This window comes from Leuciscus leuciscus (genome assembly GCF_965113295.1).
Source record: "Leuciscus leuciscus genome assembly, chromosome: 1".
NCBI classification, from domain to species: Eukaryota; Metazoa; Chordata; class Actinopteri; order Cypriniformes; family Leuciscidae; genus Leuciscus; species Leuciscus leuciscus.
The window spans coordinates 35,777,277-35,791,142 of record NC_138725.1 but is presented as its reverse complement, the minus strand read 5'-3'; the positions used below and the strand labels follow the sequence as shown (position 1 = coordinate 35,791,142).

Below are 13,866 nucleotides of genomic sequence, written 5' to 3'. Positions count from 1 at the left end.
AATTAATTTGTAAAAAGACTGATTCCTATTTATTTATTTTTTGGCACTTGTTCTGGGTTAGGCTTTGTTGTTAGCAGAAAAAAAGCTTATCCTGTTAATCTAGAAGCCAGTCAACTTTTAGCATCATGTTTTTTTTTACATAAAAAAAAAAAAAAAAAAAAAAACATCATCAGAAGGTGATTTTAGGCAGAATATCAGTCTTATAGGCATGTAGTTTGTAACTCACACCCTCATTATCATCTCTGCAGACAGAGGAATCTCTGAAGACAGAAGAACCTTCAATGACAGGGGAACCTCCAAAGACAGACGAACCTCCAAAGACAGAGGAATCTGTGCAGAATTTCTTAATACCAGGTAAAAAATATATATTTTACATAATTTAAGTTTACACCCTGATAGCAGACCAACATCGAATCAACATTGAAACAATAACAAATCAATCTTGCTTTATGTACAACAGGATCTTAAATATATAGAATAAATCTACTTTATTTCAATGCCATGAATCATGTCGTTTTGACATCTTTTAAGCAGAGACTGTGCAGAGCTGAAATTAACATGGAATTGAACCACAAATCCAAAATCATTGATTTAACAACTCAGAAACAAACAGAATTGCCTTCTTTTAATTATTACCTTTAACCAGTTTAATTTTATTTCTGTCAGACGACTACGAAACTTTTTTCTGAGAATTTATAGAAGTTTAGATGTATATGTTTTATTGTTTCATTTGAAGTTACCATTATGGTTATCAGTGTTTGTCTTAGTTTACATTAGTAACATTAACATTAGACTTTATAACATTTTTTTTTTCTGGCTGCTGTAACTGTGTCTTTATAAAGCACATATGTTATAGCAAGAAAAAACAAGAGAAAATATGATCAGGAGATGCTGGCTTTATATTTTAATGATAACATAATTATGATAATAGTTTTGAAATAAGCCTGACTCACTGATCTCATGCAGTTTAATTCCATATAGAATGTGTGTTACATTATTAATTACGGTGGCCGAGAGAGCTCAACGCGCTGCAACTGAAGAAAACACATGCAAATAGAAAAACACCTGCAAATTAAGAAAACATCTTCATCAGTTTCACAACACATGTGTGCTCCAAATACTCACAACACAACCAAATACAGAAACGCGCTGCAAAAGTTCACAACACAAACAAATCAGAAACGCGCTGCAAATAGGACAGAACACAACGGAAATGTTTCCGGGGAAGCCAATAAGTGACGGACCCGACTGGGACGTGCTTACAGCTGTCTACTTTAATTTAATTTATTATTTAATTTTTGTTGCAAAACGTACAGAGATTACACGTTTATGACATACAACTTTGTATACAATATACAAAATGCATTTGTAATATGTTCAATGTCATAAGAATACTAATCAGAAAAGAACAAGCTGAAGACTAAAATAAATTAAAGAAAAAAAGATAGAGAAAAAGAACATGAGGGAAAGATATTAATATATACATCAGTTACATTGTACACATTCATGTTATGTTAAAATAAGTTTCATAAGAAATGTTAGAATGAAGGGTCCAAATCATAGACAGTAGGCTATATAAGAGGTCCAAATATGAGACGGCGCTGCGTTGTCATGGGAACATCCCAGGTGAAAATAATGAGGAAATTACATTGGCTTTCGTTGCTCCCTTCATCAAGTCCGTTCCAAACGGCTACATAATGGCACACAAGTGCCCACGTCAAGGGCTCTGCCGTCTGCCCTTTTAAGGGAGTAACGTTAGGGCATAGGTAATGCTCACGAGCAATAAAAAAACGTTTATATACTGTCTATGTAAAAAACGTCCCAGCCGGGTCCGTCACTTATTGGGTTCCCCGGAAACATTTCCGTTGTGTTCTGTCCTATTTGCAGCGCGTTTCTGTATTTGGTTGTGTTGTGAACTTTTGCAGCGCGTTTCTGTATTTGGTTGTGTTGTGAACTTTTGCAGCGCGTTTCTGTATTTGGTTGTGTTGTGAGTATTTGGAGCACACATGTGTTGTGAAACTGATGAAGATGTTTTCTTAATTTGCATGTGTTTTCTTCAGTTGCAGCGCGTTGAGCTCTCTCGGCCACCGTAATTAATACATAATTATAATAGCAAACAGTTCTGAATGATTTGAATGATGCCCAATAAAAAGCATTACATCACAACTTAGACATAAAAAATCAGCATATGAATCTCAACAATGGTGACAACAAAATTAAATATTCAGATAAACAGATCAACACCCCAAAACAGTCTACTAAAAATCACAATAAAAGCACATATAAAAGCAAATAAAAGAAAATAGTAAGACCATTCAGCTGCATAATTTATCCATGCCGCAATGCATGCTTGTGTAGGTAGTGTAGTTCTAACAGTATAGATTGTAAGCGGAGAGTCTACTAATACTCTAAAAAGAGTAAGTTGACATGTAGTTACAAAAGTACTTATAGTTGGTAGAATGTCTAAAGTGGACCATCAAAATAAAGTGTTACCCAAATATGCCTTATTAACACAGTTACAGCAGCCAGAGAAAAGTTAATGTTAAAGGAACACTCCACCGTTTTTTGAAATAGGGCTTATTCACTTTCTTTCCTACATTTAGATAGGTGGGCAAATGCATTTTTGTCTCAGTGAATTGCATTGTTTTAGTTTGACAGGGTCGGCGCTAGCTTAGCTTAGCACAATGAATGGAATCCTTTGTTGCCAGCTAGCATGTCCTGAGTAAAAGTGATATCAAAAAATGTAAAAACCCACCTAATTACTTCTTGTGGCCTGCATATTCACAACAAGTACAAATAGTGATACAGATTAACACTAGGCGATTTCCTAGGCAGATATTGACTTATATATTAAGGACTATATTAGGGGGAAGCACAGGCGAAGCACTGCTACTTGGGCGTGATATCTCTGCACCCAAGTAGCAGTGCTTCGCCTGTGCTTCCCCCTAATATAGTCCCAAGTCAATATCTGCATAGGAAACCGTCTAGTGTTAATCTGCATCGCTATTTGTACTTGTTGTGAATACGCAGGCCACAAGAAGTAATTAGGTGGGTTTTTTTAATTTTTTATATCACTTTTACTCAGGACATGCTAGCTGGCAACAAAGGATTCCATTCATTATGCTAAGCTAAGCTAGCGCCGACCCTGTCAAACTAAAACAATGCATGCACTGAGACAAATATGCATTTGCCCACCTATCTAAATGTAGGAAAGAAGGTGAATAAGCCCTATTTCAAAAAACGGTGGAGTGTTCCTTTAACACGTGAAGGACATTACACAAGCTAGAAATGTTATTGTTCTATGAATGTTTTGAGAGCATTATGTTGTGTTCTTGTACTATTTTATATAGCTAATTTTAATCTTGTTACCCAAATGTTCTCCTAAAGGTAGGATAACACTCTCTTAAAACATTCTAAACATGTTTAGTGATAACATTGATAGAATATTATCCCCTAACATTCTTATAAAGTTTTAGCGGGAAGTTTTCCAGCAGACACAGGACTGAACCTCTTAAAAGAGGTTTAGATGTTGAAGTTTGTTGGAAAGTAAAAGTTTGGTTTGGTCACCATTGTGGAGGTCTGTGTTTGCTTTAGTTGGGCCAGTTGGGTCTCCAACACGTTACTCGCGAGCTACCAGTAGCTCGTGGTTTGATTGGAGGTAGCTCGCCAAGGGCCACATTTCGCGTCTTTTGTGCGCTTGAGTTCATTATTTCAAATAATTGAAGTGACGCACTCATTTTTTCCAGGCGCAGCAATATGAAAAAATCTCAACTTTTCAGAATGCCGCAAACGCACCGCATGGTTGCATGTGACAAGAACCAATCAATCAGATTCACCCTTTCCGTAACAACATTGAAAACTCAGTCAACATGAAGGATGGGGGTGCACCCAAACACTACGGGTGTTTTTCCAAATACAAATAAAGCTTGTAGCAGAGCTACAGCAAGCGTTTTTCTGTGGTGGAAATCCATTAGTTACTAAAACTTCTTTGTCGTTGTGGAGACAGCTGCACAGTGGCTGATTTGTAGTTTGTCTGAGTTTTCCTATTTTTTCGCATTTCCCATTCATTTCCTATGGTCGGTCATTTTTGCACGAAGGAAGCTAAGTGAGACTTTTTTTTTTACGAACCTTTAACATATCTGAATCATCTCCTTGATTTTTTTTTGTGTGTTCACATAGGTAATATAACAAAAGTCACCAAGTTTCATCCCCCTCCCATGAAGCAAAACAATTTTAAAAAATAAAAACTTAAACGTTTTCGTGCATTTTTGCACGAAGAAGCCCAGATTCTTTGATAACCGTGATATTTTTGGTCACTATAATCATGAAATGAAATTTTCATGCCATTTCATCTCTAGTTATGATGCACTATAAAATCTACAATAATTATGTGTTTTTAGAGTATAATATGCTAATTACAATTTTCTATAATTTTTTTTTATTTTTTTATCTCTGAAATTTAAGGGTGACATAGGCCTACAAAAACTCTTTTAGGTCTAAAACAGTTTGGATAGTTGTTAATATGAGAGTTATGAGACAATTTAAGAGATTTAAGTATTGCATAACATGAGTAGCACTCGGCCACTTTCATTTTTAAAAAGTAGCTTCCAAATGAAAAAAGGTTGGAGACCTCTGGCCTTGACTATTTGATGTTAGTTTTTCTAAGGCTGCGGTAAGTGTTTGTTATAGCAATAGAAAATGTGATCAAGCATGTTGACTACTTGTTGATAATAAAGATATCATCCAGGGACTAATCTGTGGTATAAATTTTACATGATCATATCAATCCAAGGTTTCTACAGCATGAGATCCTGCAGCTTTATATTCAGAAAATCTGGAGTATTTAATATAAAAAAACTTTTAAAAAAAACTATGCTCAACAAGTTATTATTCCCTGCATCGACACAAACACAAACCTCAAGAATCAGCGCGTGAATCTCAATAACGGCGACATGCTTCATGTCGCAATGCATTCTGGGTGCATAATACAAAACTCAGTGGCTCCCAGAACGCAGAGTAGAGTCTAGATTAGGTAGAATGTAAGTGATAAGGAAAGAATGGTCATGCAGGTTTACATTGCACACCATCAGGAACATCAGGCCCTTCCTAAATGAGCATGCGAGATAACTTCTCGTTGAGGCCCTTGTCATTTATAGACTGAAATATTGCAGTGCTCTTATTGCTGGACTTCCAACTCAGAGGTGCAAATTAACCTCTACAAATTATCCAGAAAGCGAACAGCATGACTGGTCTTCAACAAGCCCAAAAGAGCCCATGTCACACCTTTGTTCATCTCTCTTGCACTGATTACCAGTTGCTGCTCAGATCACGTTCAAGACATTGGCTATGTTTACATGCAAACAAATAATCTGTTAGAAATCAGATTGATGGCTCAATCGCACTGAAAAGCCTTCGTGTAAACACCATAATCGATCCGATTGAGCTCAATCCGAATTAAATTTCGATCAAATTGAAAGGGGTGTTTTTTTCCTTTTCTAATCCGATCGAGAGAACATGTAAACACTTGATCGGATTGAAAAACAAAACTGAAAGGACTGCACATGTGCAATGACGTTGAAATAGCATAATGATGTATGACGGACAGAACAAGCTGTTCTTCCTGTTGAATAAAGTGTCATATAAATGAGTGTCCTGTCATTCTAAAATTCTCCTTTCAATCATTCTACTGCATGGGCAGCCAAGTTTTATTGAAAGTCCATTTAGCTAGAAAAAAAAGGCTTTCACAAATCTTTAGATTAGTGGAAAAGATCATAAGTGCGGCTACATTTCACCAGGCCTGATGCCAACAGTGCACAATGTAATATTTGCGACAAGATAACTTCTGCCAAGACCGGCAACACAACAAATCTGATAAAGCGTATGACAGTGCACAGAATAAGTATAAGAGCAGAAAGCGCTTTTAACAATGTAGATTGTTTTTCAAAGTGGCTTTACAGTAACAAACGGATGATTTAAGGTAACAGAGATTGTTTTGGCTTTATAGCTGTTTTGAATAAAGATATTTTTCAGCTAAAGTTAGTTTTGATTGATTCATTTCCGTCACAAGGATCATTAGTTATTAAATTAGAGGCAGCTAAGACGACACCATTCTCTCTACACAGACTTTAAGCGCGAACCTGTGAGAAACGCTGATGGCGCTCATTTGCACATCAAGAATTCATTCTATAGTTATGCGCATTTGAATATATGTGCGCAGGTTTGTAATTCCCTACAAACCAAGCCTTAAACTACTTGTCTGGCCTTAAAATTCTGATACAGAATTTGATCACTTTGGGGTAGATACGCAAAACCGAAATTATCCCGACAACGCTTTATCTGTAGAGTGGTAAAGGGATCCTCCATTGGGAGAGACTAGTTGGCACTTCAGCACTGCGTTGTCATCGGGTCCAGGCAAAGGTCTTTCATCAGATCTGGATACGGCCTGGATCCGGCAGGCTGCGGGAAAAACTCGGGATAAACAAAGACACTAAAATTAGCGCAGATGCCATTCTTCTTATGATGTAACGAGTACATCAGGATTTATGGGAAGTGTTCCCAGTTCCGGCTCACCTAATCTGTGCAGCCTAACATTGAATTATAGAAGTCTATAATGTATTATGTGAATGCTAGGTCAAAGAGATGTGTTTTTAATCTAGCTTTGAACTGACAGAGTGTGTCTGCTTCCCGGACAATGGTTGGAAGACTGTTCCAAAGTTTTGGTTCTAAATAGGAGAAGGATAGGAGAATAATGCAGCGTGGAATGATGGCACTTGGGCGGACCGCTCCTGTTTGCCAGATCTGGGCCACAAGCAGGCCATAGCAATGCCACATGTCAACCAAGAGCACCAGAACCAGAACAACCAGAACTGGACCTTATCCGAGCCACAAAATCTGTGTATATTAAATATGGAGTCATCCCAGCCTTAATAAGCCTGTTAACAAGCAGAATCACTGAAGGAAAGAAGATATCAGAAAAAGAGATGAGCAGAAACACAAAAACTACAACTGACTTCAGACACAGTCTTAGATGAAATCAACTGAAGATAAAAGAAGAAAGTTTTTTTTCCAAGGCAGAGGAGGATTCTTCAACAATGGGCTGGGCTGGGCGGGGTAGCAGGGGGCGGGGCACGTTCGGTACACCATGAGATTACCGCGAGATTAGTGGGGTTTTTTCGGTTAGGTTTGGATATCATTACACCTCTAATATATAGTGATTTTATGACATCAAATTGCTGCTTTATTTATTCAGAAACACAAGAATTTAACTTTTCATTGTATTAAATCCAACAAATACATCGCTCCCTAAATAAATAAAACTTACTGGGTGGGGCAGGACCATGGGAGGTTATTGCTGCCGGCTAGTGACTGTTGACTGGAATCACACACCAAATGAGTCATTCTGTACTCACGTTCAAAGGTTCAAGGTGGCAGTCCAAAACGGTGAATGTAAAAACCATAAAGACAATAGTTCACCTAAACAATGAGGTGACACTATCGCTGGCATTCAGTGCACATACGCGAGTCACCAAAGGTGCATAATCAAGTGCATAGCTTACTAATTCTGCCTTTTATGTTCCACAAATGAAAGTAAATATTATAAGTTTGTAACAAGGGTGAGCAAATGACAACATTTTTGTTTTTAGTTGAACCCTAAAATCCTCAGTGGTAATATTTTACAAACTAGTGCTGTTTTCTCTCTTTCAGATTCACCTGAAAACACAGATAAGTGTGTAACAGGAAACAGCCTCTGTGAGCAGTCGACTGACGGTTTTGAATCAAATGTTCCAATAAAGGTGAACATTCACAGAAGTTTTAGTCTTTTTTTATATTAATGCCATTTTCTTCCATTATCTGTGTCACTGTATGTAGACATCACACATACTGAAGTTCTGTGAAGTCTTGTGCATGTGTATTTTCAGAAAGAAAGGCTTCAGGATTTAAGTAAAACAAACAAACCTGACATTATGGTTAAATGTGAGGTATGCAGCTTCTGTGATGCCAGTGGCAACTAGTGGAATTACAAAAACAAAGCATATTGTCTCAACAGTTAAAAGTGAACAGTAAAAAGTCAGCCATATTAGACAAATTTTAGAGGTGTCGCCATGTGTTAAAAGTAAGCAGTTGAGTAGGCTAAGTAATGTTTGATCATAAATAAAATGTACAGCTGAAACCTAATGATCAAACATTATTTGATCCATCACAAACTTGTTTATTTGATCATGTGACCCAAATGAAGGTCTACTTGCAATGAATTTAAACATGCACTTCTGTAACAGAGGAAGGGGGGAAGGGGAGCACAATAACTCATTTGGGACAGATCTGAGAGGAAAGCTCTTAATGTTTTATTGTGCCTGGGAGGCTCAAAGGGGGAGATAAACCCATGAATGTCATATTAATTGTACTCAATGAACAATAAACTTGGTTTAATAGAATGTATTTTACTTTTTAATCTTACTTCACTTTTAAGTTTAAAATAACTTTTAAAAGTATAGACACAATCACATGGCCTTTCACATTATCAATACTGAATATGATTGCGTGTGAATGAAACAAAATTAAATAAATCTATTATTATTGTGTCTATTAAACAGAGAGAGAACATCAGTTCAGATGAAGACCGACCGCAGGAAAAGACTGAAAGTGAAGAAATACAGCACCTGTTTCACAGACTTCATCTTAACAGGAACAATAAACTGAAAGCTGCAGATGTTCTTCAGATAACTGAACATTCATTACAGTCCCATGAGTCCTGTGCTGAAGAGGAACTGATTCAGACTTTCCTACAAAAACTACTAATGATGGACTATAGAGCAAGATACATTCATGTTAATAAGGCCAATGAACAAGATAAAACACAACAAAGATACACTGACATATCTGAAGACATTGGTGATATATTCCAAGCAGTGTCATTGTATAACAAAGGAACAAGTCAATCTGATCGCATTCACCCGATGGATGTTCAGATGGCTGTGTTTCATTGTGCTGATGGTTTCCTGAAGCAGATGCTGGTGACTAAACTGTCCCAGTGTCAGTACGCTCTGCCTTTGCTTGTTCCTGATCCATTCACACAACAGATTGAGTTTCCTCTCTGGACATTCAGACAAATCAGCAAGAGCTGGAAGAGGAGAAACACCAACAATGAAACCATCAGTCAAACCCAGACGGTCTACAAGGCAGAAACTCCAATGGTGTCTTTCTTCAGGTTTGGCTCTGTGTCCTCATCGAAGTCTCATCTGATGAACAGTCTGATCAATGAGAAACACAACACATTCTTCCACAGGAACTGTCCAGGCAGCAGCAGAACCAGAGTCCTGATGGATGGAGTGGTGGAGATCGCCTGGTTCTGTCCCTCTGGGAAAAACACAGATAACTTTACAGACTGTGTTGCGTTCTGTAATCTACACGGTGATGCAGGAGACCATGAGAAACAGCTGCAGATCCTCACTGAAATGTCCTCAGTCAATGTTGTTATTCTACCAGGACTTCAGAAAGATGACAGAAGTGCAGAAAAGATCCAGAACCTGTTCAGAATCACAACGCCGCTTATTTGTCTTTTTACAGAGGATGAATCTACTATAATGAAGATGAAGAAAGGGAAATTTAAGATTGGTCTAAAAGACAGAAATCAGTCAGATGTATCTGAAGAACTCAGAAGAGCCATAAATGATTGTCTCTCAGAATCATCTTCCACTTTTAAACTTGAAGATGTGTCCAAACACTCAGACATCAGAGAATATGAGGAAAATGATGATGACTGTAGGAGAGGTAGAGAAGCAGCACAGCAGATGATGAGTTTACTGGAGGATAAAGATCTGACGAAAATCAAAGAATCATTTCTGCCTCATCAAGGGAAACTGTGGCATCAGTGGTGTCAGAAGAACAAAGAACTACATCGACCTCAAGGAGAAAAGATAGAAATGGAAACAAGTGGAAAAAGAACAGAAATGAAGAAAATCCGTGAACAACAGTATGAATGTGACATCGGTGAGTTTATGACACACTTTAATAAAAATATGAACTCACATACTGAACGTGAAAAGATGTTTTTTCTCAAATGGCTCAGAATCCTTTTGGATGAACACACATCTGCTGACCTTTCTGCTCTTCATCATAAATATGATAAAACATGGTCAGACGTTTTAAAACTGAAAGAGAAAAATGAAAAACCTGAACAATTCAAAGCTGAACAAACAGAACTTGAGAGAATATCTGAGGATCTTCAAGCTGCAGCCTTTGGTCTGGAGCACATCATGAGGGAGATCGGTCAGATCTATGAATCATGTCCATCTGAGAAGAAGAACAAGAAAGATCTGCAGTTTGACTTCTCTTCTCTCCCGAGTCTTGCAGCAGAGATGATGATCTCTGGATTTCCACTGGAGCTGATGGATGGAGATGCTGCTCATGTTCCTCTGGTCTGGATCTCTGCTGTTATAGATGCACTCATCCAGAAACTGGGAGACCAGAGAGTCTTTGTTCTGTCAGTTTTAGGGATTCAGAGCTCTGGGAAATCCACCATGCTGAACGCCATGTTTGGACTCCAGTTTGCCGTCAGTGCTGGCAGGTGCACCAGAGGAGCTTTCATGCAGCTGATCAAAGTCTCACACGAGCTGAAAACACCGATGAACTTTGACTATATTCTGGTTGTTGATACTGAAGGGCTTCGTGCTCTAGAACTGGCTGGAAGATCAACAAGACATCATGACAATGAACTGGCCACATTTGTTGTTGGTCTTGGTAATCTGACCCTGATTAACATCTTTGGAGAAAACCCATCTGAGATGCAGGACATTCTTCAAATTGTTGTTCAGGCCTTCCTGAGGATGAAGAAGGTCAGACTGAATCCCAGCTGTGTGTTTGTGCATCAGAACGTTTCAGACGTCACAGCTGGAGAGAAAAACATGGAGGGAAGGAGACGACTGCAAGAAAAACTGGATGAGATGACAAAACTCGCTGCTAAAGAGGAAGTCTATGACGCAGAATTTTTCAGTGATGTCATTAGATTTGATGTTCGGAAAGATGTGAAGTATTTTGCTCAGCTGTGGGAGGGAAGCCCACCCATGGCACCACCAAACCCAAACTACTGCGAGAACATTCAAGAGCTAAAAGAATCTATTCAAACGTATGCATCAAAGTCACATGGAATGACGCTGAAAGACTTAAAAGATCGTATTAAAGATCTCTGGGAGGCTTTACTGAATGAACAATTCGTCTTCAGCTTCAGAAATTCTCTGGAGATTTCGGCCTACAAGAAACTGGAGACTGAATACAGCAAGTGGACCTGGAGTCTTCGCAGTGCCATGATGGAAACTAAGAACAAACTACACAACAAAATAGAAAATGAAGCAATTCATGAAATTGAGGAAACTGATCTTCAAGAAAAACTGAAGAAGACAAGTGAAGAAGTGAAAAAATCAATGTCTGAATTCTTTGAGAAAGACAAAGATAAAGATATACTGATTCAGTGGAAAACATCATTTGAAATCAAAATCAAGGAGCTTCAGGAAAACATTGTTAGAGAAACAAAGAGGAAATTAAATGAGGTTCTTCAGCAGCGAGACCTGAAGAAAGAGATTGATGCTCAGAGGACACATCATGAAAATGCTCTATTTGAAAAGAGCAAAGAACTTGCTTTAGAACTAAAAGATAAACCAAATGACGAAGAAACACTGAAGAAAGAGTTTGATTTGTTTTGGGAACAGTGTGTGAATAAGATCAAGTCAGATACTCCTGAAATCAAAGATATCAACATAATGAGAGATGTGAGAGAGATCCTTAGTGAAACCTCTGGAAGTGTTACTGTAGACCACTGGAAGGATAGAAGGGATATTTTCACAGTGCCCAGTTTTTCAGATTATGTAAAGTTAAAAAAATCAAGTGGAATAATCACAAATGCATTCAGATCAGCTAAAGAGAAGTTTGGTTATGCTCTTTCAAACGAGGACGAAGCTCAAATAAGATCATTTGTCACAGACGTTGATCAGCATATAGACAAAGAGATTCAGTCCTTTAACATTTCAAAGATGGGCTACAACAAGATCTGCATTCAACAACTCACAGGTTACATCAAGGCAAGAGTAATAGAACATGAGGAAGGACCAGTGAATTATGTGTTCAAGCATGAATTCTTCATGGATTTAGTTTATTCCATCTGCAAGAGAGCAAACAAGATGATCACTGACCAGCACACACTGTTCAGGGAAGCCAATGATCCTGTAATATATGTTGAGAAGAAGAGAGAAGAGTACTATAGTATTTTCCAGAAATATTGTCATGGAGCAACATCGGCTGCCATTTTTGGTGAGATCATCTGTCAGAAACTTAAAGAGCCCATTGAGCAGAGTGTCTACAAGAAGACTGCCAGAGAGTTGGCTGGTGAAATGAGATCAAACTGTCAATCACTGAATGGAAACAGATCAAATCTGGAGAAACACATCCTGAAGACACTGGCAGAAGAGGAGGATTTTGAAAAATACATGAACTACATTCATAATCCCAGAGATCACTTCAAGAGTTTCATCAGTGATAAAGTCAGTCGGTACATCACTGATAAGTTCAGTGTCAGTGTTTTACCCGAGATGAAGGGGAACGTTAAACTCCTGCAGCAGAAGATCATGAAAGCAGCTCAAGAATCTACTGAACATGTTCAAGTGAACAGTGGAGATGTTGGTTTGTGGTTGAAGAGTTTCACTCAGAAGCTCTCTGATGTGCTGATCTTCTCTGAAAAAGACCTCAGTGGAGTGAAACATGATGATGTTGATGTAAAACTCCTAGAAGATGTGATAGGACAAGATCTTCCTGCTATAATATTGGACATCAGCAGTGGATTCACAGAGACTTTTCCAGTAAAACTGGACTTTAAAGACAGACCAGATGAGCTTCTGATTGATCACTTCTGTCAGTGCTGTTGGGTTCAGTGTCCGTTCTGTAGTGCCATCTGCACCAACACCATAGAAAACCATGATGGAGATCACAGTGTTCCTTTCCACAGAGTGGATGGAATTAATGGATGGCATTACCATAACACAAAGGATCTCAGTGCTGATTTTTGCACAACTTTAGTAACAAGTAGTAAAAGATTTTGTGTATCTGATGTGTGGTTTCCATGTAAAGAATACAGAAGCGCAGGAGGAGTTTATGCGAAGTGGAGCATCACCCCTGACCTCTCTAAACTGCCCTACTGGAGATGGTTTGTGTGCAGATTCCAGAAAGATCTGGAAGAGTATTATGAGAAAACATTCCAGGGTCATGGTGAGATTCCACCTGAATGGGGAGAGCTCACAGAACAAGAAGCTATTGAGAGTTTGGATCAATGTTTTGATTGATCAACACAAAATCCAGCTTTTCAGGAGTATTCTCTACTTTAAGTTCAAAATCAATTCCAGTTTTCCACTCAATCACACTCTCTCTCCGAAAGTTGAAACAGCTGTTACTATTTATCAGTTGACTCTCTCCTTACAGCTTGTCCCGGAGTTGCATTCTCCCCATTGCTGACTTCGCTTGGCCATGCCCCCTCCACCACAATACATTTACACACTCAATTATATAATCTCTAAATCTGTCACTTTTTGAATCATTTATTATTTTATTTAGGGTGGATGGGATATAGTGCACCAAGGATAGTGAACAATTCAGACAGAGTAAATATGCTTTCCATTGGGTCAAATGAGATTTGGTTTTACGTCATGGTCATGTGAAGCACCACAGTGTCCGAAATCGCATACTTCCCAACTATATTTTAGGCGAAAAACAGTGGGACACGTATCTATTCAAGAGAGCATGAGAGTGTTTTCCAGTCCAAAGACATGTGTGCATGTCAGCGCAGATGTGTGCTAATTCATTCAAGCTGTGACGTAAACAAAATGC

At 38.3% G+C, this 13,866-nt stretch overlaps 1 protein-coding gene across 1 annotated transcript; it reads left to right on the top strand.

The window, feature by feature from the left end:
* The first annotated feature begins 249 nt into the window (after positions 1 to 249).
* LOC309494976 (interferon-induced very large GTPase 1-like) lies at positions 250 to 13,326 on the top strand. The gene is made up of 3 exons (XM_082164475.1): positions 250 to 354; positions 7,705 to 7,793; positions 8,592 to 13,326. The coding sequence occupies exons 1-3, from the start codon at positions 282 to 284 to the stop codon at positions 13,323 to 13,325; spliced, it is 4,896 nt and encodes a 1,631-aa protein (XP_082020601.1). The 5' UTR covers positions 250 to 281; the 3' UTR covers position 13,326.
* The last annotated feature ends 540 nt before the right edge of the window (positions 13,327 to 13,866 follow it).

Coding starts and splice junctions, on each gene's coding strand:
- LOC309494976 (XM_082164475.1), top strand. CDS start 282: ATGACAGGGGAACCTCCAAAGACAGACGAACCTCCAAAGACAGAGGAA. Junction 355..7,704: donor GCAGAATTTCTTAATACCAG/GTAAAAAATATA, acceptor TCTCTCTTTCAG/ATTCACCTGAAAACACAGAT. Junction 7,794..8,591: donor AATCAAATGTTCCAATAAAG/GTGAACATTCAC, acceptor TCTATTAAACAG/AGAGAGAACATCAGTTCAGA.